The sequence below is a fragment of the Malus sylvestris genome, chromosome 9 (assembly GCF_916048215.2).
Source record: "Malus sylvestris chromosome 9, drMalSylv7.2, whole genome shotgun sequence".
Lineage (NCBI taxonomy): Eukaryota > Viridiplantae > Streptophyta > Magnoliopsida > Rosales > Rosaceae > Malus > Malus sylvestris.
The window spans coordinates 6,572,036-6,596,995 of NC_062268.1; the positions used below are offsets into that span (position 1 = coordinate 6,572,036).

General features: G+C 39.2%; 5 protein-coding genes, 1 non-coding gene and 1 pseudogene across 6 annotated transcripts; 2 read left to right on the forward strand and 5 right to left on the reverse strand.

Annotated features, from left to right (window-relative positions):
* Positions 1–85: 85 nt before the first annotated feature.
* On the forward strand, positions 86–8,224 carry LOC126582204 (uncharacterized). The gene is made up of 2 exons (XM_050246252.1): positions 86–608; positions 6,699–8,224. The coding sequence occupies exons 1-2, from the start codon at positions 381–383 to the stop codon at positions 8,082–8,084; spliced, it is 1,614 nt and encodes a 537-aa protein (XP_050102209.1). The 5' UTR covers positions 86–380; the 3' UTR covers positions 8,085–8,224.
* Positions 8,225–8,560: 336 nt separating this feature from the next.
* Positions 8,561–10,748, reverse strand: LOC126582208 (uncharacterized). Its single transcript, XM_050246257.1, has 4 exons — positions 10,553–10,748; positions 10,392–10,462; positions 9,748–9,828; positions 8,561–8,760 (listed from the first exon to the last, which is right to left on the reverse strand). The coding sequence occupies exons 1-4, from the start codon at positions 10,671–10,673 to the stop codon at positions 8,737–8,739; spliced, it is 297 nt and encodes a 98-aa protein (XP_050102214.1). The 5' UTR covers positions 10,674–10,748; the 3' UTR covers positions 8,561–8,736.
* Positions 10,749–11,607: 859 nt separating this feature from the next.
* LOC126582621 (syntaxin-124-like) lies at positions 11,608–16,487 on the reverse strand (annotated as a pseudogene).
* On the forward strand, positions 12,733–13,855 carry LOC126583088 (uncharacterized). The gene is made up of 2 exons (XM_050247385.1): positions 12,733–13,094; positions 13,151–13,855. Coding segments are annotated over exons 1-2 (603 nt in total). The 5' UTR covers positions 12,733–13,092; the 3' UTR covers positions 13,752–13,855.
* An 815-nt stretch (positions 16,488–17,302) lies between the features above and the next one.
* LOC126582622 (QWRF motif-containing protein 3-like) lies at positions 17,303–19,438 on the reverse strand. The gene is made up of 6 exons (XM_050246780.1): positions 18,317–19,438; positions 18,093–18,212; positions 17,855–17,971; positions 17,686–17,775; positions 17,498–17,605; positions 17,303–17,371 (listed from the first exon to the last, which is right to left on the reverse strand). The coding sequence occupies exons 1-6, from the start codon at positions 19,436–19,438 to the stop codon at positions 17,303–17,305; spliced, it is 1,626 nt and encodes a 541-aa protein (XP_050102737.1).
* A 1,650-nt stretch (positions 19,439–21,088) lies between these two features.
* TRNAD-GUC (transfer RNA aspartic acid (anticodon GUC)) lies at positions 21,089–21,160 on the reverse strand. The gene has a single exon. It is a non-coding gene; the product is annotated as a tRNA-Asp (tRNA).
* Positions 21,161–21,648: 488 nt separating this feature from the next.
* On the reverse strand, positions 21,649–24,818 carry LOC126583302 (probable galacturonosyltransferase 10). Its single transcript, XM_050247640.1, has 2 exons — positions 24,370–24,818; positions 21,649–23,331 (listed from the first exon to the last, which is right to left on the reverse strand). Exons 1-2 carry the CDS (start codon positions 24,517–24,519, stop codon positions 21,883–21,885), a joined length of 1,599 nt encoding a protein of 532 aa, XP_050103597.1. The 5' UTR covers positions 24,520–24,818; the 3' UTR covers positions 21,649–21,882.
* Positions 24,819–24,960: the final 142 nt, after the last annotated feature.

Genomic DNA, 24,960 nt, shown 5'->3' on the forward strand with positions numbered 1-24,960 from the left:
TAAAAAGACTCATATATTTTTGCAAGACAAAAGGACAGCTTTGTAATTTAGAGACGGAAACATGGAAAATCTCAAATAAATAAATAAAATAAAAAAGTCATAAAAAAAGAAGAGTGGAGTTTCCAGAATATCAGTGCCCTGAGCACGGTTCCCATGATTCCTCACTCACACTTCGTCCTTGTTAACTCCGTTCTCTCTCTCCTCTCTCCTCTCTCCTCTCTCCTCTCTGTGAGTTATATGAGAGAGAAAGAGAGAGTTGTACTAGATTAGTTGGAGGGTCAATTTTAGATGACAAGCAAGCAACCAAAACATGCAAACACTCTGACCAGCCTCTTACTTAATTAGAGAGGGAGAGTGAGGTAGATATTCCATTGAGGGTGATGGGAATGGGATCTTATAACAATCACAGCAAGGGGAATGGAAGTGGTGGCAGCGGCAGCGGCGGCAGCAGAGGGAATGGGAAGTCATATGGATTGATGTTGGTGTTGGCATTCGGGGCAGCGCTGCTCGGAGTGTTGCTCCTCCACAAGCTCAGGGAGCGGCGCATCTTCAACCTCCTCCTCAATGAGAAAGACTCCGACCTTCTTTCCCTTCACCACCTCCTCCAGGTCTAATTCCCTATCTGTCTCTCTTTCTCTCTCTCACATGCAACTCAAATTTTTTTATTTCAGTTTTAATTACATCCTTAAATCAACCACCGAAGCCGAGTGTCTCCAAAGGGACTACGTGCAACTCACTTCTGTATAATTCTATTCTGAAATAGCTAAAAGCGCTTTCTGTTAATCGAAAACGGCTTTTGTGATGAATTGAGAGTTGTTTTTAGCTTTCAATTTGCATGCATTTGTTTTGTTGTTTCAATATCAATATGCAGAACCAGAAGCCATTGAAAATTAAGCATTTTAACCCCAGGAAAAAGATTGATGACCCTAGGTTGTGTTTGGAAATGCTTCTTTAAAAACCACTTTACTTGAAGTGCTTCCTAAAGAAAGTACGCACATAACCAGTGTTTCTTTCAGAAAATATTTCAAGTATTTTTTTTAAACTTAGAAGAATTTTTACTTTTTTTCTTTTTGCCAAATATAAGCGATTTGGTGTGTCTAAAAACATTTTCAATTATTTTAAAATCACTTTCAAACGTCCTATATATTCTAAAGAAACCGACCCTTTAATTTGACCAAACTCACATGTATGTGCTTGTGACGTTACTTATTCAATCAGTTACCAATTATTTTAGGACATTTAGCATAAATGATCACTTTTTGACATTAGTTGTAAAAATGATCAGGTATCATTATGTCATCGTTGTATGGTCGTTATGTCATCGATATATCATTACTATGTCAATATACGACTAATATGTCATTGTTATTAAATATCATTTCTACAATCAAATGTTAAAAAGTGATGACTCCAGCTAATTGTCCATTATTTTATTAGGGATTCATTTTTCTAAATTTCTTGGTTGCCGTTGAAGGATGAAAACAAAGTGCGATGATTAAATTTATGATTGTTTATTCTTTTATTTAATGACCTATTGCTTCTACCCACGATTAAAACCCTTAAAACTAACTAATAGGAGCCTTAAAATTTGAAGCAGATGTAATGGGGATTTCAAGAATGGTTACTTGTTTGAATTACAAGTCATCCAAAAATCATTTATAAGTGTGGAATTTCAAAGTGCAGACTAATCTAATTATGTGGATGATTGCAAGAGGCTTGTTGCTCAGTTCTTTTCCGTTAAGGTTCCGAGTTTGAATCTCCCCCTCCCATAATATCGCTTGTTTCAGAAAGAAAGAAAAAAATTACGTAGAAGATTGAGTCCATGAATCTCTACCCAATGAGCACACGAATGCATTTACACAAACAAGTTGTTGAATCATGAAACACAGCACAAACCAAGTGTGTGACTTAACTGTTAGCATACAGACTATAATCTTGTATATAAGTTTCAATCAATCTATGAGTACTGAAGAAGAGGAAGATGAGAGTTTTAGAGAAAGAGAGAGTTAAGCTTGAAGAAGAAGAAAAGACTCTGCACTCTATTTGATTCATACGCACACACGAAGCACATGTAGCAAGAGCAAATATTACTTAATCTAAGATTACATCTTAGCTGCACACTTGGACTATGATCCAAGGGCTGATATTTAAAGCTGACTTCTTATTATATTTCAGCATATACACTTATAAACTAACACTCCCTTCTAAGTAATGTGCTGAAATCACTCCCAAAGCTGTCCTCAGTAATTCAAATCGATCCCTTGCCAAAGCTTTAGTGAATATATCTGCAATCTGCTCTTCAGTCTTGCAGTATACCAGATCAATTTCACCATCTTGAAGTGCATCTCGGATGAAATGAAATTTCCGATTAATGTGCCTGGTTTTGTGATGATGAACTGGATTCTTTGATATGGCAATTGCTGAAGTATTATCACACAACAACTTAGTTGGTTCTGCTTGTTCTTCCCCGAAATCAGAGAGTACAAATCTTAGCCAAATGGCCTGTGCAGTAGCTTCTGCTGCACTGATGTATTCTGCCTCTGCGGTTGAAAGAGCAACACTGCTTTGTTTGATTGAGGCCCAAGAAAACACACCAGAACCAAGATTGAATGCATAGCCAGATGTACTCCTCATATCATCTTCACTTCCACTCCAATCACTATCACAATAACCAACCAACACTGCTCCTTTTCCCTTCTCATAAACAACTCCATAGTTCACAGTGCCTTGTATGTATCTCAGAACTCTCTTAGCTGTCCTCATATGCTTCTTGGTAGGATTGTGCATAAACCTAGCCAATAAGCTTGCTGCAAACATAATATCTGGCCTTGTTGCTGTCAAATATAGCAAACTTCCCACCATTTGTCTATATAAAGTCTCATCTGCCAGATCACTTCCATCTACTTTTGTAAGTCTTTCATTCATAGCTAATGGTGTTGCAACCAGCTTGCAATCCCTAAGTCCAAATTTCTCAAGCAAAGTCTTTGCATATTTCTTTTGATGCAAGAATATGTAATTATCTGTCTGCAGTACCCCAATACCAAGGAAATGATGAAGTAATCCTAGATCAGTCATCTCATATTGTCTCATCATCTCACCTTTGAACTCTGCTATCATCTCCTTTGAACTTCCAGTGTAGATAATATCATCTACATATAGTGACACAATGAGAATGCCACTGTGAGATGTCTTGATATAAAGAGTAGCTTCACTCGGACTTCTGTGGAATCCAGCCTTTGCAAAATAGGAATTTATTTCTTCATACCAAGCTCTTGGAGCTTGTTTCAAACCATATAAAGCTTTCCTGAGCCTGTACACTTTGTCTTCCTTGCCCTGTATAACAAAACCAGATGGTTGATCCACATACACCTCTTCATTCAACACTCCATTTAGAAATGCAGACTTTACATCTAACTGAAATAATTTCCATCATTTCTGTGCAGCAAGGGCCACCAAAGTTCTCACAGTATCAAGTCTTGCCACTGGTGCAAAAGTTTCATTAAAATCGATTCCAGGCTTCTGAGAGTAACCTTTTGCAACCAACCGTGCTTTGTTTTTCTGCACTGAACCATCCAGATTTAGTTTTGTTTTATAAACCCATTTGACTCCAATGATTGGTTTATCAAATGGTCTATCAACAAGATCCCAAGTATGATTCTTCTCAATCATAGAAATTTCATCTTCCATAGCCTTCTGCCATGATTCATCCTTGGCAGCTTCTTCAAAACATTCGGGTTCTATAATGCACAGATTACACTTCTCATATATTTCTGCAATGTTTTTGTACTTGAGAGGAGTGTGATCAAAATCCTGTGGACCTGTCATTCTTTCTTGATCAGAGAGCTCAGTAACTAAGCTTGGCCCAACATTCTCTTCACTGAGTGTTTCAGAATCACAAGCACCTCCTTCACAGTTTTGTTCTCCTTCAGACATTTCAATGATCTGGATACTCTCCCTTCTTTCCTTCTGTGCATTCCAATCCCAACATGCTTCTTCATTAAACACAACATCTCTGGAAATAGTCACCTTTCCAGATTCAATGTTATAAAGTCTATATCCCTTCTCACAACTACCATATCCCAAGAAAATACACCTCTTGCTTGCCAAATCGAATTTTTGTCTCTGTTGACTTGGCACATGAGCATAACACAAAGAACCAAACACCTTTAGATGCTTAATTCCTGGTTTTCTCCCACTGTAAGCTTCAAAAGGTGTCTTCTTATGTAAAGCTTTGGTTGGACATCTATTCAGAATATACACTGAGGTATTAACTGCCTCAGCCCAAAATTCAAGTGGGATGTCCTTCTCCAACATGAGACACTTAGCCATTTCCAGAATGGTTCTGTTCTTTCGCTCTGCCACACCGTTTTGCTGTGGTGTGTATGGAGTGGTAAGTTGTCTTTCCATGCCTACATCTTCAACAAACTTGTTAAACTCCATTGAAGTGTATTCACCTCCTCGATCACTCCTAAGCTGCTTTAGATTATAACCACTCTGCAACTCCACAGTGGCTTTGAACTTTTTAAACACACTGAGAACTTCAGATTTATGCCTTAAAAAATAAACCCAACACATCCGGGTGCAGTCATCTATGAAAGTAAGAAAATATCTATTGCCAGCTTTTGTAGTTGTCTGCATCGGACCACAAATGTCACTATGCACAAGCTCTAGAGGAATTGATGCTCTAGTATTAGCTTCCCTTGGAAATGCTTCTCTACATTGTTTGCCGAGAACACAACCTTCACATACTCCTTTAATTACTTTGATTTCTGGTAATCCTACTACCATTTCTTGTTCCTGCATCAATTTCAAACTGCTCATGTTTAGGTGTCCCAATCTTTTATGCCACATAGTAGTAGAAGCACATACATTTTCCTTGAAAGCAATATGTATTCCAGTCTGTAATTTCATTGGAAAACTTCGATTTCCCTTCATTGGAACTTTAGCAACCATGTTGGAATATGAGCTATCATCATAGATTTCCACCTTGTGACCTCCAAACACCAAATAATAACCGTGCTCCATCATTTGACCCACACTGAGCAAATTTTCTTTCAGTCCAGGCACAAGCATAACCTCCTTGATATATCTCTTGCCTAGTTTAGTTTCAACTACAAGACTCCCTTTACCAGTTACATCAACAAGCTGTCCAGTACCCATTTCAACTTTTGCAGTTACATTCTTATCAATATCCACAAGTAAATCCTCCATTCCAGTCATATGATTGCTACACCCACTATCTACATACCATACATCATCACAGTCCTTTACACTAGTATTAATTTGATTACTAGCATAAAACATGGTGGGTGTAGATTCTACCTTATTTGCATAATTGAGCTGTTGCACTGGTTTCTTGCTATTACAATCCCTTGCAAGATGACCAAACTTATCACAGTTATAACACTTTGGTTTACCCTTGAATCGGCACTCACCAAAATGTAGCTTATCACAATGTTTACAAGGATTTCTAGCACCATCAGTGGGTTTGTTATCCCACCTCTTCCCTTTTTCTTTCCAATTCTTATGGTACCTTGCACTTTGATTTCCAGTGAATTTAGCTGGTTTGGGATTCACATTGAGACTAGCAAATGCTTTCTCAGTTTTGTGCTCAGAATGTCTATCTAGACGTAGCTCAAAACTCTTCAAGGAAGCCACTACTTCTTGTACCTCAATCACATCCAAATCCTTCGAATGTTCAATAACAGAGCATATAGAATCATAAGCTGATGGCAAACTAATCAATAACTTTTGAACAATCCTATCTCGAGATAACTCCTCTCCATAACTCCGCATTTGATTTATCAGATCAAATAACTTTGTAAGATAAACAGAAAGTGATTCATCATCTCCATTCTTGTATATTCAAATTCCCTACGAAGACCTTGCAATTTAACATTTCTAACCTGTTTATCACCATGGTACTCTTGTTGCAGAGTATCCCATGCGCCTTTTGAGGTTTCTTCATAAGAGATTTTGGGAAATATTTCATCTGAAACAGCACCTTGAATCAGACCCAAAGCTTTAGCATCTTTCATCAGTCTCTCAGCTAGAGATAGCTTCTCAATACTGCTCGACTCCTCCTTTTCTTTCTTCTTTCCATCAGATTCACCATCATCCTTCGAATCTGAACTCTCGAAACCTTTCTCAACCAGATCCCACAGTCCGTGAGATTTGAAAATCGTTTTCATCTTAATACTCCAGAACTCATAATTATCACCTTTGAAAATCGGTGTTCTCACCTCACTACTACCCGATCCTGCCATGTTAGACTCAGATCACAATCGACTCGATTTCTAGGTAACACTCTTCACAGATCCAAACGCCCAGTATCAATTGATCAAACCTGGCTCTGAGGCCATGTTAGCATACAGACTATAATCTTGTATATAAGTTTCAATCAATCTATGAGTACTGAAGAAGAGGAAGATGAGAGTTTTAGAGAAAGAGAGAGTTAAGCTTGAAGAAGAAGAAAAGACTCTGCACTCTATTTGATTCATACGCACACACTAAGCACATGTAGCAAGAGCAAATATTACTTAATCTAAGATTACATCTTAGCTGCACACTTGGACTATGATCCAAGGGCTGATATTTAAAGCTGACTTCTTATTATATTTCAGCATATACACTTATAAACTAACATTAACTAGATTATATATATTTAGTAATGTTTTGTTATTTGGTTAATATTGCAGAAGGAGAGAGACTACACCAAAGAATTGAGAAGGAAGAACGAAGAGATTAAAGCAAAGCTATACCCAATTAGAACCCAGAAGATGGAGCTTGACAGGAGAATCTCGGAGCTGAAATCCACCATTGGTTCGCTTAAAGAGGAACTACAAACCCTGGAGGCTGTGCTCGAGGAGAAGCAAAGTGAAATCAAGGTGCTGAGACTGAGACTGAATGCCGATAATGGAAATCCACAAGCGATGGAATTGGTAGAAACCTTGAAGCGCAAGGAAGCTGAAATTGAGGATTTGAAACACCAGGTTGAAGATCTGGTTAGGGTCATGTCGGTGAGCACTGATGATCCATCAAATTCACTTGTAAATTTGATAATGTATGACAGTGTGTCGGGAAAAGAGAAAACAGAGGTCGCTGAGAAAAAAGAAGAGGGTGATCGATTGCAGGAATCCACCGGAAACAAGGACATTGCGGAAACAATTTCAGGTGCGCATGGAAATGGGAATAAGTCCATTGGTCGAGAAGATCAAATTGGAAATGGAGAGAGAGAAACTGATAGGAGGGAAACGAATGGTGGCACAGAAGAAGTTGAGAAGATTACTAACACAACAGGAAAAGATGGTGGTTTTGTCACTGGTGCTAAAGAAACTAATATTGCAAGCGAGGCTGAGACAATTACCAACACGACCGGGAAAGATGTTGATCATGAAGTAAATGATGGTGAAGAAAATAAGATCACAAGAAACGGGGATGTTGGAAACATTGAAAACTCTGAACCAGGCGAGAAGCAGAAACTTTATGCGACTCCTAAAGGTGGCGACAGACGGAAGAAATGGAGATTAGTGACTAGAAACAGGAGGCTGGAGAACAGGGGAAATCTTGAGAACGACGGAGTGGGAAGTGTGAGAAGCAGAAGATTCTTCAAAGATGATCAGGTTGGGTTAATGGGAAGAGAAGATGAAGCAGGTTCAAACAGAAAACTAACAGGGGATCACCTCATTAATTCGTCAGATGTCAAAGGTTTGGAGCTTCAAAACTCTGAAAACACCGAAGAGCTGAAGAACAAACTTGCCCGCGTCAACACAAGCGAAGCAAATGGTAAATTCGACAGTGTAACACATAATGATAGAAAACAGAAAGTTGAAGTTGGAGAGTCGGAAGAGCACGAAGCCAGAAGCATCCAACAACAGAACCTGAACAGCAAGGATACCAAGAAACTGGAAGATAGTGATGAAGAAATGAACACTGCCGATCCACAGGACGCAGATTTGGAAGTTGCGGATGCGGAGGATCAAGAAACAGACGTGACCGATGATAATATCTTTGACGAATCTGGTTCCGGTTTGGAAGAAGATAAAGAAGAGTACAGGGAGGAAATCGACGAGTCTGAGTTTTAGCGGATTTAACAAGTTGGCAAGACTTCTATGCAAAAAGAGTGTCAGGCCTCTGCGTTCGTTTAGCATGTTTTAGCTTAAAGAGCTGTTGTATTTAGCAATAATTGTCCCTAATACAACCAAGGATAACGGTTTGTCAAGAAGTGCCAAGAAAACGAATGAATCGCTTCACCACAAGCAAAACCCGATCTCAAAAACTTTAATTATCGCGTTAGTTACCAAAATACAAGAGAGACATTGCCGTGGGGGATGCGGAGGAAGGGAAAGAAACTCAGGCAAAATCGACGAAACGGTAAAATACAAACTATGAAGAATAAGTTAAGGGTAAGATTGGATTACTCCTCAAGAGCATGATAAGATAAACTGCCCTTGAAAGATAGCAGAAGAAAAATTGAACTAGGGAGGAGGATGGCAGTATATTATTGAAACATGGAACGTTACTGCATCGAATCATAAAAGTGACTACAAAAAGAACACAATTGAAGGGGGACATGAACTCCCAACAAAGCCATTAACCTCGATTTGTTTTCAATGTATCAATCTCAGATTGATCAGAAATCATTTGCTGACAACGAAAATGAAATATGACGACACGTTATATCCAAGAAAACTCATTATTTCAAAGAAGTTCTGGGAATATCTAATGCTCCCAACCTCAGTGTGATGCTTCCACCAGTTTCTGAAAAGAAACAAGAATTAGTCAGCAAGAGCTAAAATCACAACCCAAAACAAACAAGAGTAACATCAGTTACTCGTCAATGGAACGTTAAAATACCTAGGCCACTTCTAGTGACGTCGACCTAGTTCAAACCAATTTTTTCTTAGGAAAACTAATGAAAAGGGCTTGAAAACTTTGAGTTTTAACAATAAGGACCAAATAAAGGGTAAAATGAATAGTACTAAGATTTACTTTTTAATGTAAAAATGTGGTTTTTCATTAAAGCAAACAGTACCGGAAGCTTTTAGTTAAAGTTCCCATTTTTTCTTTCTCCTCCCTGATGCTAGAATTACTATGACAGTCCCAGCCAACATAGTCGAACACATTGAAAAAAGGCACAATGTAATGGATGCTTGACCATAGAATAGAGCACTCTATACTAACCCAACCCAACCTAAATTCACCTAACCCGATTGATTGATAGCTCTATGTGGGGCATTAGGAGCAAAGCAACACCGGATGATAATTTGATCAAGTGACCATATGTGAACAACTTGAAGATTGTAAACAAGCCTGTTGCCCATGGTTCAATATCATCTGATGATTATTTTGCAAATTTTCTTAGAAGTGAACCACTAAAAACTTAATACCAAGCCATCTTTATCCTACAGCCAAAAACGCACAAGGAAGAAAAATACGATGAAGAGGCGAACGTAGGATAACCATTTATTGTAAGAGCATGAAGTGGGAGATGCAACGTGAGTGCTCAAACTATGTTTTTGGCATCACTGTTAACAAAATCTATACAAATGCATATCTGATCGATTGCACCCAAAAAAATGACCAGGAGCCACTGTAAACAATTGAAAACAGCGCTCGTTCAACTAACAAAAAAAAGTTGCTTTGCATGTCTAACGCCTAGGGCGGTACCCAACCACAACAAATCACTACATAATGGGTGAAATCAATTGTACTGGAAAACTAATGGGTGAAAGAAATCCAAAGTACCTCTTCCTTCTTGCCTCCAGAGAAAAACTTGTAACTGCTATAGATGAGTAGACCCCAGCCAGATAGAGATACAATTACGAACTGAAAAAGTACATAATCCAGTCAAGACAAGTTCAAAACTTTATGTGCCGACTAATTTCTATTATACTAGTGGTTCAAGAACAACACAAATGAACTTCAACGAAGTAATGTGTAAAAGCACTAATCCATAGCTAAAATCCTCTTGTTAGAATGTCTATATTCCACAAAAATCATGACTCGTTTCATCACAAGAGAAATCGGTAACATCGAAGCTGTAAAAATGTGCACTTTTGATCTAATTATAAAACATGAAATGAAATGTGGTTCATTAATATTGAGGGGATAAGGGCCAAAATAACCAAAATCCATTCTTTTGATTACAGGTTGTTCATTAAGCCATAAAGATTCTTGCTTTTTCTTCATGATTTTCAATTCCAAAAAATTGGCTAAAAATGAAAACCTAGAAAAAGCACCAAAACATCACAACGCATTAAATTTCAACAAGAAACTAATTTCATGAAATTGAATACCACGACAATATATATTTATATATAATCATGAGATCGAATACCACAAAAAATGGGGAGAGAGAGAGAGAGAGAGAGAGAGAGAGAGAGACTGACATGCTCTTCCTTCCATTTAGATGGGCTCAACGGGTCTTGCCAGACATTAACCCTTGGGGACCCATGATGATCTGCAAATTTTACATTTTTTTTTATTGAAATTAAAATCAGATCGGAAATTTACAATGCACAAAACACAAGACTGAAAATTTGGGGTTTACCAGCAGCGCCGGCGAGGCCACGGCGGTGGATTAGATTGGAAGTCAGAGACGAGGTCCTCGCGGTGGAGATGCGACTTGAAGTTGCAAGTTGACGAGCAGCCGCCGCCGCTAGAGTGGCCATGGCTTTCAGGTTTCAGATGAGAGAGGAAGACGAAGAGGGAGAGCGAAAAGAAAGAGAAATACGAGGATATACTTTTGCAAGTGAGCTACGGGTCATATTAAGCCCAGGACGAACTGTTAAACGGGCTGAAACACTGTCGTTTCGGCGTTAACGAGAATATTAAGCCCAGGACTGATCCATTAGGCCCATCTAATCTAAAACTACATTAATGAAATCTTTTTTGTCAATAAAAAGAGATTGAAAAGACATCTTTGTCTTTTATTACAACAAAAAAGTTAAAGACAGTTCTAAAACTACATTAATGAAATTCTCTTTGTCAACCAAAAGATGGTGAAAATACATCTTTGTCTTTTATCACAACAAAAAAAGTTAAGGACAATAAAGTAATTTCACAAAACAAAATTTTACAATTTTTTTTAACCTCACCTACATGTAAAATTATCATCTCTAAAATTATCACTCTCTTCCTCTCTCCTTCAATTTTAACAACTAAAGTAAAAAAATTTACACACTTTGTGTGTGAGCACATACGAGTGTTTATTGATGTTTGAAGTTGAACATACCATCTTTAAAAGAAATATCAAATCTTAAGTACAATGTCACACAATTAAATTTGAAAGCATGAAGAAGCTCCAACCGATATGACAATCCTACGTGAATTGATATATGAATCTTTTGCTGTCAAATTTGACATATGAAATAATTTTTTTAATTATTACGTTGTATGGGTCCAATTGCACTAATTATAAATCTTGAAAATTTATTTTTAATCGATTTCATTTTAAAAATGGTCCTACAAATATCATTTACAACAAAAAAAAATATATGGGTTAGAGGAAGAAAAAATCTAACATTAGAACGTCGGCCATCAAATTAAGACATATATCTTTTGTCATATACATCGGAGATGCTCTTAGTACTCTAGCCCTAGTGCCTAGACTGAGTGAAGAAAAATAGGCAAAAGAAGAATAGCAATAACACAAGTGCATATAACTATGGCAATGCAAGTCCACTTCCTACTACTCTTCTGATAGTCTTTAGCCGCATCTAGCTGCAGGGCTCCTCACCGATCGAACGAATTCACTCGTGCAATGTGGCTCTCGATGTCGTTCAGCTACTGCCCTTGTGCATCTACAAGTGTAGCCATGTCAAAGAACACTTGGTGAAACTCAATGAAGGTTCTTCTTTCCATCTCATTCAGCAGCATCGAGCCTATCTTGGATTTCTTGACCCTGCTCCTCTATCTCCTTCAGGAGCAATGTCTCTCCCTCCCCACTCGATATCAAATTCTCAATCGTTTAATTGTAGGCCTTCTCACATGTGATTGTGAAGGACCTCCTATGAACCATCTTTTTGTATTCGCATGCGATTTTGGTCCTTAAGCCTTGAAAATCAGCCATCATGTCCTTTAGCTTCATGGCCAAGCCATTAAGCACTGAAGTTCTCGACCATAAGATGACCTTGCGCTGCACCCTGTAACCTATGGCTGATCGGCATTGGAATGTTCGAGCTTTTCCAACTTCCCCTTAAGTTTAACCAGCTTAAGGACCTACTCAACATCAAAAACCATCCTCACGCGAAGCTGTTTCATGAATTTGGCATCATGGACGAGCTTGCTCTCCTCGTTCGCTCTCTCTAACCGGTTGTAATGCTGCACCACAATGTTGAAGATCAACACCAGCCCAATTGGTGTTTGTGTTGAAGTGTAATCTTGCCTTGGCCCAAGATGGATCCAGCCCATAGACAAAGAAATATCCATACACATGCTAGATAATTCTAGCAAAGTTCAAGTTGGTGGAAGAGTATAGAAGAATGGTGAGGTTTCCACCAACATGCAAGATTAGTAGTTAGTAGAATTATCTAAATATCTCTAGCTTGATGATTACATGCTTCTCCAAGGTTTCATTTATGTCTATAAAAGGAGAAGGCATCCACACCATTTGTATCAATCAAGCAACCAATCAACCAACCAACCAAGTGAGAGTGAGAAATAAGAGTAGTCTTGTGAAGAGTGTGAGTGATCTAGAGTTTGTCTCTAGAAAGTGAGTGAGTGTCATAGTTTTTCAAGTGTGTTCTTGAGAATTTGAGTGTTGTAATATTTTGTGAGTGTAATATAAGTAATTTGTTTACTTGTTTTGTCTCTCCAACACTTGTGTTAGAGTTATGTACTCTAAGTTTTTTTCCCAACAATTGGTATCAGAGCAGTATGATCAAGGACCGTCTCTAGTGAAGTTTTTAAGAATCGTGAGAAGTTTAGTACTTCACAAGATTGTTGGTTAATCTTGTTTGGCTTATCAAAGTTCTGCCGACATGATGGGAGATCTTCAAGTTGTTGGAGGAATTAAGAAGTTGAACAACAAAAATTACAACACATGGGCGACGTGTATGAAGTCTTACCTACAAGGCCAAAATCTTTGGGATGTCGTCGGTGGTAATGAAGTTACGTAGCCGGAAGAAGACACTAGCGGCATTTTGAGGAAGTGGAAGATCAAGGCAGGTAAGGCCATGTTTGCCTTAAAAACCACAATTGAAGATGACATGTTGGAGCATATACGGAAGGCTAATACACCAAAAGAAGCGTGGGACACCTTCGCCACACTATTTTCAAAGAGGAATGATACAATACTCCAACTTCTCGAGAATAAGCTGTTATCGATGGCCCAACGAGACATGACAATTGCCGAATATTTCCACAAGGTAAAGTCTATTCGCCGTGAAATTTCTGAATTAGATCCTAGTGCTGCAATTGTAGAATCTAGGATAAAAAGAATGATTATCCATGGATTGAGACCTGAATATCTAGGTTTCGTTGCCGCTGTACAAGGATGGTCGACGCAACCATCACTTGTTGAGTTTGAGAATTTGCTTGCCAATCAAGAAGCTTTGGCAAAACAAATGGGAGGGGTCTCGTTAAGAGGTGAGGAGGAAACATTCTACACCAAAAGTAAATGCAACTTTAAGCAGCGTGCTGGTGGTGGATATAAAAGAAATGATGACAAGGAAAAATGTTATCAAGGAGGAATGAGTTCTCGACCAAGGGGAGCTCCGAAGTATCACGGCAACTGTGGTCAGTCCTAGAACAATAAAAGGTTTGAGGGTAAGTGTTACAATTGTGGAAAGAAGGGCCACATGGTGAAGGAGTGCAGGTTCAAAAGGCTTGCAGAAAGTAATGTCGCCTACTCAGAGAAGAAAGTAAAGATGTCTGAGACGTCGTTGCGTCTCTAGATATGGAGGAAGAATGGGACGCAGAAACATCATCTTGTTGGTGCTCAGAAAATAAGTTGTTGCTCGATTCGAAAGAGATTGAAGATACGTTGCAGGGGAAATTGGGAGACGAAGCTGCCCAATTCCAACCAAGTTCAAATGAATCAGGAGATCCAAATGGCGATGATGTTGAACAAAGAGTGGCTCAGAATCCTTGGCAAACTGGCATGTATCAACAACCAAACAAAGAAGGTGGGCCTAGTGAAACGAAAGAATCAACTCCACAATCTCAACTTCGAAGGTCAACAAGAACACGAAGGCCAAATCCTAAATACGCCAATGTAGCCATAATTGAAGAAGCAACAGAGCCTTAGACGTTCGAAGAAGCATCGCAGAGTTCTGAGTGAATGACAGCTATGAAAGAAGAGATCGATGCACTTCAGCAAAATCAGACTTGGGATCTTGTGCCAAAGCCAAAAGATGTGAAACCCATATCCTGCAAGTGGGTTTACAAGATAAAACGTCGTCCAGATGGGTCAATTGAGAGGTACAAGGCACGATTGGTAGCTCGTGGTTTCTTTTAACAGTACGGATTAGACTATGATGAAACGTTTAGTCTAGTGGTAAAACTTACAACAGTACGAGTCCTACTTGCACTTGCAGCCAACAAAGATTGGAATCTATACCAGATGGATGTGAATAATGCTTTCTTGCATGGAGAGTTAGATCAGAAGATCTACATGATGCAGCTAATGGGCTTTAAAAGCGAAGCTCATCCTGAGTACGTGCGCAAATTAAGGAAAGCATTCTACGATTTGAAACAAGCACCAAAAGCGTGGTACGGTAAGATTGCAGAGTTTCTCACACAAAATGGTTATTCAGTAACACCTGCAGATTCCAGCCTGTTTGTCAAAGCCAATGAAGGAAAGTTAGCTATCGTGCTAGTGTATGTGGATGACTTAATCATAACCGGTGATGATGAGGCAGAAATTCTTCAGACGAAGGAGAATTTATCAGTCCGTTTCTAGATGAAGGAACTTGGTCAACTCAAGCACTTCCTTGGTCTAGAGGTTGATCGCACACAAGAAGGAATATTTCTCTGTCAACAAAAGTATGCCAAAGATTTGTTGAAGAAGTTCGGAATGCTCGAATGCAAGCTGATTTTGACCCTGATGGTGCCAAACGCCAAAATGTGTGCACGTGAAGGAAAAGATTTGGAAGATGCGACGATGTATCGACAATTGGTAGGTAGTCTGATCTACTTAACCTTGACTCGACCTGACATTTCTTATGCAGTTGGTGTGATGAGTCGGTACATGCAAAATCCAAAGAAGCCTGACTTGGAAGCAGTTCGATGAATACTGAGATATGTGAAGAGTACAATTGACTATGGTTTTTTGTACAAGAAAGGTGAAGACTGTAAGTTAGTTGGTTATTGTGATGCAGACTTTGCAGGAGATCATGACACCAGAAGATTGACCCACTGGGTATGTCTTCAGAATTGATTCTGGAGTAGTTTCGTGGTGCTGCAAGGGACAACCAACGGTGTCTTTGTCAACCACAGAAGCAGAGTATAGAGCAGCAGCAATGGCAGCTCAAGAGAATGCATGGCTGGTACAGTTGATGGGTGATCTACATCAACTAGTAGACTATCCAGTACCATTGTACTGTGATAACCAATCGGCAATTCGCTTGGCGGAAAATCCAGTCTTTTATGCAAGAACTAAACATGTGGAGGTACACTATCATTTCATTAAAGAGAAAGTCTTGCAAGAAGAGATTGAGATGAGACAAATCAATACAGATGAACAAGTTGCGGACTTGTTCACTAAAGGTTTGAGTACTAGCAAGTTTGAAAAATTTTGTCGTCAACTCAGCATGGAGGAAAGAATGAGCTGGTGTTGAGGGGGGAGTGTTGAAGATCAACACCAGCCCAATTGGTGTTTGTGTTGAAGTGTAATCTTGCCTTGGCCCAAGATGGATCCAGCCCATGGACAAAGAAAGATCCATACACATGCTAGAGAATTCTAGCAAAGTTCAAGTTGGTGGAAGAGTCTAGAAGAATGGTGAGGTTTCCACCAACATGCAAGATTAGTAGTTAGTAGAATTATCTAGATATCTCTAGCATGATGATTACATGCTTCTCCAAGGTTCCACCCATGCCTATAAAAGGAGAAGGCATCCACACCATTTGTATCAATCAAGCAACCAATCAACCAACCAACCAAGTGAGAGTGAGAAGTAAGAGTAGTCTTGTGAAGAGTGTGAGTGATCTAGAGTTTGTCTCTAGAAAGTGAGTGAGTGTCATAGTTTTTCAAGTGTGTTCTTGAGAGTTTGAGTGTTGTAATATTTTGTGAGTGTAATACAAGTAATTTGTTTACTTGTTTTGTTTCTCCAACACTTGTGTTAGAGTTGTGTACTCTAAGTTTTTTTTCCCAACACACAACTCGCATATCGTGTTGGACATTCTATCTCCTTAAAGAATCCATCAAGATCGACAGTCTCTTTCCATACATCGCCACCATCCTGCATGTCACCGATGTAGACATGGCGCTCGACGTCCTTGTATCTCTTGGACGAAGACGAATCACTCAGAAACAAATCGTTCATCTTCGCAGCTCAGTTTCAGGTTTGGAATGGTGAGAGGCTCATAGGTCATAGCAACCTTCACTTTTTATGAGGACGGACATCTCGGAGAAGAAAAGGGGTGTTGATAAGGATAATTAGTTGTTATTTTATTGTTTATCCTTCTGCTGTTTATTTGAAATTCAAATGTATCATAGTTATCTTAGGACTCCTACACTGATAAGGATGTTTCTTGTATAAAATATTGTAACAGCTTACATTGTTATTCAATGAGAATACGTAAATTGAAACATAAGTACGTGTTGACCATTGGACTACTCAAATAAAAGAAACACGATGAGCACTAAATTGTCGCGGCAGCTGCCGGCCCAAATGAAGTTCTTGAGTGCAACGGCCATACAGTCATGGGAATTTGTGGCTTGACAAGTGAAATACAAAAATATAATACACCGTACGGGATACATAATTCAATTCATCTAGGATTAGCAGTGTGAGCAGTGCCGTACAGTGAAAACTAGCATAAAAAGCAGATGTTATCAACAATCTATGTTTTTCTTCCTTTTTACGAGCGATATTTCTACTATAAGCAACATAAGAGGAAGGCCTTATCTACGTAAAGTAAAATGAGATTACACGAAAGAATATGTTCAATAAGATAATGACCAAAATTGTCTTGCTCATTTACAGAAGCTTATACTCACATATACACCACAAAGGCAAGTTTCATGCATCAATCATCTTCCAAGCCAACAATTTCTAGGATATACGATGTCACTTAGCGCCCGTGATGCATAACTTCGTTGCGAATCATGACATGATATATTTTGTCTAAGTTGCTGCTAATTAATTTGTTCATGTTTCCAAAGTTCCAACTGAATAATACTGCACTTCAAACTCGTCTCTTCAATCTGTTCGTATAAAATCAGAATCAACGTCAGTTTTCCGAGTTTTGCGCGGTTCAGGTCACATGACATTAAGCATTAGTAGGCGTAGTTTGGAACTTGATTGAAAAAGAGTTAGCGTCCGTTTATTACCTCTAGCGTGGATATGTTTCTGAAAAGCTCAATACACTCCTCTAAAAGCAATTTTTCTTGTGCAACCACCTCCGCTAGTTGCGATAGTAAAGGAGCAGCTTGCTCAGCCTGTTCAAGAATTGGCTTCAATGTAAGTCAACATTACATGAATCCCGGGTATACAACATTACAAAACAACTGAAGCATACCAATGGCGAAAAACCAGCAAGCAACAACTTAATGGAAGCTGTGAGATCCGAAGCATGTTGAAGAGCAGTGGAAGCAGATTGAGTGTCCACCTGCATGCGCACTCAGTTTTGTTAAAACACATCTCTCTTGCCGAAGACAAAAGCTTAGGGTCAGTTTCCCTTGGCCTACCTCTGCATCTTCAACGAGGGGCACCGTGAAAACAACAGAATGCAAGCACTCTTTCATCATGCACACTGCTGCAGTATGTTGCCTTTCCATATCTCCCCAAGATGCCAACGACTTAAGCTACGCAAATTACAAACAAATTAGTCACATATTAACACAAGTTCGTTTGAATCAATCCAAACGTCTATACACCATAAAATATTTTAACGAAAATCTGTATGTATCGTAGTTTGCTACTCACTTGGGAATAAAGTATAAAGTTCAGCTTCATGTCAAGCTTTTCTTTATGTAGCTTCACTTTCTTTTGTAGCACGGAAAGTTGCAACTTCATCAAACCGTCCCAAGCATATAAAACATTGATCTACAAAATGTTTAAGAATGTAAAAAGACTTTCATCGGAAACCTGACCGAACTAAATATAACTCTATATCGAGTGCTTCCACTTCTAATTGAGCCGAGACATACCTGTGCTTGATTTGCTATGTTCTGATTCACAACATCAGCTCTAGCATTCGCAAACCGCCACTGCAAGATTCGATTATGAAGCAACCGAAGCTGATGACCCATCTCTGTCATACTTGAACCCGAAGAAACTGAACCATACCTCACCAGCACACTAGACGGAGAAGAAGAAGATTTTTTAGTCTTGAACAAGTCCAACCCCAAGTTGAGCAACTTCTCCACCCCTTTGGTTTTTGAGGGACTCGTAGGAGGCTTCATGCTCGAAGACGACAATTGAACTCCCTTATTCTCCACGGACATCGTCGGTGACCCTGTTCTTCCCGGTGAAAGCGCCCACTGTGTGGTCGCTGTCAGCGAATGAGCCCTCCTGATCACATTTTTAATGGTGAATTTGTTCAGCTTCGGAGACTTGTCTCCCGATATCGGATTTGCGATGTTAGAATCCGATGTCCGTCTCCGATGCCTTAAAGTAATCTCATTCATGTACTTAGAAGAAACCGCCACACCCGATTTTCGAGCACTCTGACCGACATTTGGAGACCCCATGGTCATCCCTGAATAGCCGTCACTGCACTCCGATCCCGAATCAAGAGCATCCGAAATTCGGCGAGACGACTTCTGATGCAGAGCATTTTCGTCCACTGAAAATCTCCGAGGAGCAGCCACATTTGAATTGCTCGAAAACTTGCTCGAAGACGACGAGTTAGATTTTCCGGGAAAATTGAATTTTCCAGTGTATCTCATTGACCCACCAAAAATGGGTCTGTGATTTTCTTTGGCGTTTTCTTTCGGATTATCCAACAAACCAAACTCTCTGTAGCTCCTCTGTCTGTCAAAGATTGAACCTTTACGTTCGATTCGATCTTCTCGCCCGTCGTTTCCGAGGTGGTCGGCGAGAGTGTCGAGTTTCTTGTGCGACGACATTGAGGAGGGCCATAGTCCGCTGTTGGGGCCCGAATAGTCGATTTTGGGTTTGCGGCGGACCGGCGAGATGGGGTGGTTCGGTGATGGGAGCGTGGTGGTTTCTGCGGTGGTTGGCGACGATAGAAACCGAGAGCTTACTTCCCGGTATTTGGGTCTTCTGGGTTTGTGGAATTGGTCTGTTACCACTTGATCATTCTTCATTGTCTGTAATTTTTAAGAGAGAGAGAGAGAGAGAGAGAGAGAGAAGCGTTTTGACGACTTGTGTGTGTGAGAGAAATGGAGGATTTGAGAATTTGATTTTCTCTGCGTATGTTTGGGAAACAGATGAGACAAAAACAAACCACCACATTCGAAATGGCGGCAAAAGAGGTCATGTGCCGGCATATGAGGGGGCTCTGTGAGATATTGGGGTGGAATTACTGAAAAGCCCTCGTGGGGGATGACTTGGTTATGGTCAAACAAACAAAAAAATATTGCATTAAACTTTTTACTCTTTAATACTATCATCATTCGATGGTTATATATTTTTCTTGTATGTCATTACAGTATATATATTCTTTTGTCAATAGTTGAGTTGGGTTTTGAGGAGAGAAGAAGGAAAAGGGTGGGAAGCTTCGAACCCAAGTGAAAATGTTAGCACCACTTTGAATGAGATATTTTAAATAAAATTTATCAACTTGTAGTAGGAGTGAGGTAGGTTAAACGAAGAATGGTAAAATACTAGTTATTACGAATCTTGAGATAAACTTAAAATACATAAAGTCATTATAAAATATAGATAAATTTAGAATATTTCTTACACTTGCATCATTTAATTATAACGATACATATAACCAGGGGCGGATGCATTGAGGGGCAGGGTGGGTCAGCTGATCCTCCGAACTTCAGTGAATGTCCACAGATAACTTGAATGCTGACCCTTCAAACTTCAGTGAATGTTCATGGATGACTTGGATGCTGCCCCTTTAAAAGTTGGAGTTACCTTTCATTTATGTCTTTCAACTGCTTGATAAAATGCATTAGAGAGGTGTTGCCCCTTTACAGTCTATTCATAATATTATTTACCTCTGGCTTATTTGTTGATTGTGATTACAATTGTAGGCAGAAAAAAAAAGAAACAAGTAAAAAACTATCCAAAAATGCAAAGTAAATGAAATGTGATCTCAAAGAATAACAAAGCATCATCATTCTTGGACAAACATATTAATGGGATGCAATGATATCAAACGTAGTTAGTGTGTTCAAGATAAGTGTGTTTCTTTCTTAAGCATTCATATGGGAGCATCATTGGAACATGTTAGTTGCCCACGCAAATGAGGCATTAACAGGTGTGCAATATGTCTTTCCAAATGACTTCAGACCTACCAATACTCGATGAAATGACGATATGCATGTTATTTCTGTTAACAAAAAATTTGCGGGCTGTGAGCACTATTCTTACTGACCCCCCTAATATTATTTTCTGGATCCGCCACTGCATGTAACATATTTATGTACTGAAATTACACACAATTTATCAAACTAGTAATTACCTCTTGCACTTTATTTAGTGTTACATGAAAAAGAGGTTAGATGAAACTAATTTATCTTTGGAAATTTAGTTGTTTTTGTTTTGGGTGGTGAAAGGAGTGAATTTATGAGTTAACGAAGGGATAATATTGTGTTAATTTAATTGAGCCCGCAAAGTTAAGAGATAACGAAGGGTTTCATTGGAATCTGCCATTTGTCAATATTTGTTTTTGTTAGCTTCCGCAAATAAATTGGTATCTGATAATTTGTTATTAGTTTAAAATTTTTGGGTTAAAGTTGTTATGTCCTTTGTTGCTTGATATAAAAAATTGCAAAAATAAACGCCGTTGCCGGGGATCGAACCCGGGTCACCCGCGTGACAGGCGGGAATACTTACCACTATACTACAACGACCTTGTTGTCCTAGTCGACTATTTTATTTTATTTATAGTCTTATGCCTTTGACACCATTTTCACTTCCGTACATTGTTAATCCTGATGGGCCATAAATTGAAGTTATGGAATAGTTTTTTCTTCCTCTACTAATTCTGATTTCTCCCTACCATACCGAGTACCATGATAGGCAGACAAAAGTATTATGGGTTCAAACATAGACTTTACATTTTCCCACCAGTTTGTATTACATCGAGCGATAATCTAATCTAATCCACAAGCATGAAATCTGAACTTGAGCATCTGAATTACGTGTACGAGAATTTGAACTTGAGGGCAAAGGAGGGAGTTGTAGCCAACTCGGCTACTCTCACGTCTCCAGTAATGTTCGTTAATGGTTGTACCGTTGTAGTTAAATCTTGAATTTTCTCTAGAACCTGGCCAACCAATTGACCAAACAAATTATAAGGATACAACAAAGGTTATGCAGTTCAACCTACACCAACAAATACTGCAAAAGAAAATAAATGTTGAAGAATAGTGGTTAGCATTAACAATTCTGAAGGGCTTACATGAAGTAAAATCATCATCTATACTACAACACACCTAGGAGGATCAAATAAATACCCACCCATCTTACAACCACTACCCCATCCATCTATCCATCCATGCTTTCATCTTGCAAGAATCCTGCAAGCACTCATCCATGTCGTGGTAGAGTCGAAACTTCCATGCCTGAAAACTCAATGGAAATTGCACCGTTGCAATAACGAATGACTATAATCAACATATTTCTCCCAGAGGGGCTTGTACTTTTCCATTCCGATCTTCAACCACGGTTTTGAGTTGCCGTTGTAGTGCAGCACAGCACCTTTCTCTATTAAGTGAGGGTCAACGGTTGTGTAGCCCAAACCCAGAATATGCCACGAGGCATCCAAAGGCTCTGTCAATCCGTAGAATGTCAACAATCCGGGTGGTAGTGTGCCGAGTTTCCACAATGTCCGGTCTACATTTCTTTCCTGCCAGTAGTGGTAGATGCCGGTGACATTCCTTTTCCTCCATTGAACCAAATCAAAAACATTCATCCCAAACGCCCATCCACAAGCATCAGGATCAAAATGCGCTCTTATGAGAGGGTGAGAGTAGTTCAGATATTTATGGTATCTGTGAAATGTCTCCATGCATGTCTCCACCGCACCATTGACATTACCGTTCAAACTAATGGAGAACAGATCAGATAGATCCTTCTTAACCACAACATCATCATCCAGAAATACCACCTTCTTCAGGGCAGGAAAAACTTCCGGAATATAAAACCTCAGATGATTAAGCATGGAAAGATACTTGGGGTTCCGAAACTTGATTGGTGTCCGCCCATTATCACTATTTCCAGAGAAATAATAACTCTGAGTATCAGAGTCTTGGAGCTGCTTAAGTACAGGAACATAAGAAGCATTCAACCATGTAAAATCCTCAAACTTTTGAACCTCAACGGCTACTCCTCTGAAGCTGTTTATGGAAAACCAGGCCTTCATTGCAGCATAGTTGATTTCATCAGTTACAAGATGGAAGACAATCTTATCTGGATTTTTGGAATTTATAGAAGTTGAATTGACCACAACTGAAGTTGCTAGGATGTTGTCAGAGAAGACGCAGAAATGATAGAGATTGTTATCCTTTAGTTTCATTTCTATTTGCTTTCTGTCCTTGATTTTCCTCTGTATATTCGGCTTTCTGAACCATTCACTAGTCAGCTGAATACCAAGGCAGTAGAGACTTTTTGGGACTTCTTCAGCAGCTATTTGTCCATACTTTGAACTTTTGTCACTCACCAAACTCATTTGTTCTTCCAGAGTTTGGATTTTGGCTTTCAGTCTCATGATCATGGTAGCACTATCATAATGGAGCTGCTGTGCTTGGTACAGTATAAGTGCCATATCACTGATTGCAGTTTCCGATTCTCTAACAGTCAGAGGAACTCGCCTGGTTGCAGCATTTGACAGCAGGATCTGCGAACTGCGAATCTGGGCACTTAATTCCCAAGCAAACTGAAGGTTGTTACTTTCTTTGGCAATCACAACAAATGCTTTTGCGAGAGCAATTTGGTCATTGAGCTGCCTTGCAACTGAGTTGGGGCTCAACATTTCGTCGGTAATATTAAGGCCTTCCATAATTCTATCACTCCTGAATTTCTGCGGAAGGAAATCAAGCACATATTTTGTTAAGTTTGCAAAATAAGGGGGGTAAATGCATATTTATCACTTCCTCCAGAACAGAAAAGATGAAAACAAAGAGTTAATTTGTTTTCCAATATCTGGAAGGATGATATTGGTGCCACCATATAAGAGCAGCTTCCCAGCATCAAGAGCATATGACTTTTGTCAGTATTCACTTCCAATACAGAATGTTCGAATTCAGCAAGCATTTTTAACATGTTACGTTTAAATTTCATTTATTGAATATCACCATCAGTCGAAAGTAGATTATTAATCGTATAAAGTTATCTATATGAGTTAACTCTGGCCACACCACAGTAAATGTGTTGTCTTAAAGTTCCCGTTCTGGAGACTGGACCTATAACATTCACTCCTCCGCGTACTTAAAAATGACATCTACCTTGACTTTGTGATGACAATAAAATCTCTAGATTGTTCTATGGATCTATCAACTCTAGACATTTTACAAGAATCCACAACATGAGCAGAATAACCTGAAAACTTTGAAAACACTGAAAAGGACACAACCAAGCACATCCATATCATTTCCAATGATTCAACAAACATTACTACTCCCTTTCAAAATACATTAACTATTCGTTTTCAGATTCTTCAGCCCTTTCGACGAAATCATTGGAAATAATAAGGTCATATCAGATGCCATCTAGATCGAGCTAAATCCCAACTAAATAACACTTCATTTTCTCTAATCGAGCCGAACCCAAACATACAAAATCAAATCTTTGCTGTAGTAGCTAGCAAATCCTAAAGCTTACATCTTTTTGTTGTTTTAGCTCCCAAAACTGAAAAACTCAGAACCCAATTCAGCATTTTTTTTACCTCAGCTCCCAAGTTAAACAGAACCCCCAACATCCCATACTCCAATCCCCTCCATTTTCCCACAGTTCCCTACACTTTCTAGGCAACCAAACAGAGTTCAGACACCCAACTAAACAAAAAAAAAAAAAAAAAAAAACAACAACAAAAAAGGGCAGAGAAGTAATATACACATACCATGGGAATGACAGGTCTGGACTCCATCTGATTAACTCTGCTCAAAGTAAAAATGAAGAGCAAAACCGCAACCCCGCACAGCGCCCACCATAACGCATTTGGAAACCGCCGCCGGAGCGGCCTCCGGAAGTCCGCGGCTCTCCGCCTCATTACTCCCCACCGGTTCCAAATCTGAAGCGCCCAATCCAATCCCGAAAACCCGTTTGTTTCCCGAGAAAGTTGCAGCCCCTCTGAACAGAGATCGCAATCCGGATCAAAAGACGGAGTGGCTGGATCTTGTCACACAAGGAGAATTGGGAATGGGAATTTAGAGTTGTGGGGGTTGAATTTGTAGTGGGTTTTTGGATTGGGTGAATATTTAGTGAGGAAGAAAGGACCTTTGTCTGTCTTCTTCTTTCACAGAGAGACAACAACAGTTGGTCGGTTAGTTCGTGTGTTATAATTATGTGTGGAGTGGAGTGGCCTCTGCTTCTCTGTTTTTTTTTTCATATTATTTTTTCTTAATTCGAAGCTCTAGAATTATTTTTTTATTTTTTATTTTTTATTTTTTTTTATTTTTTTTATATGGACGTACCATTAAATGATCCAAAA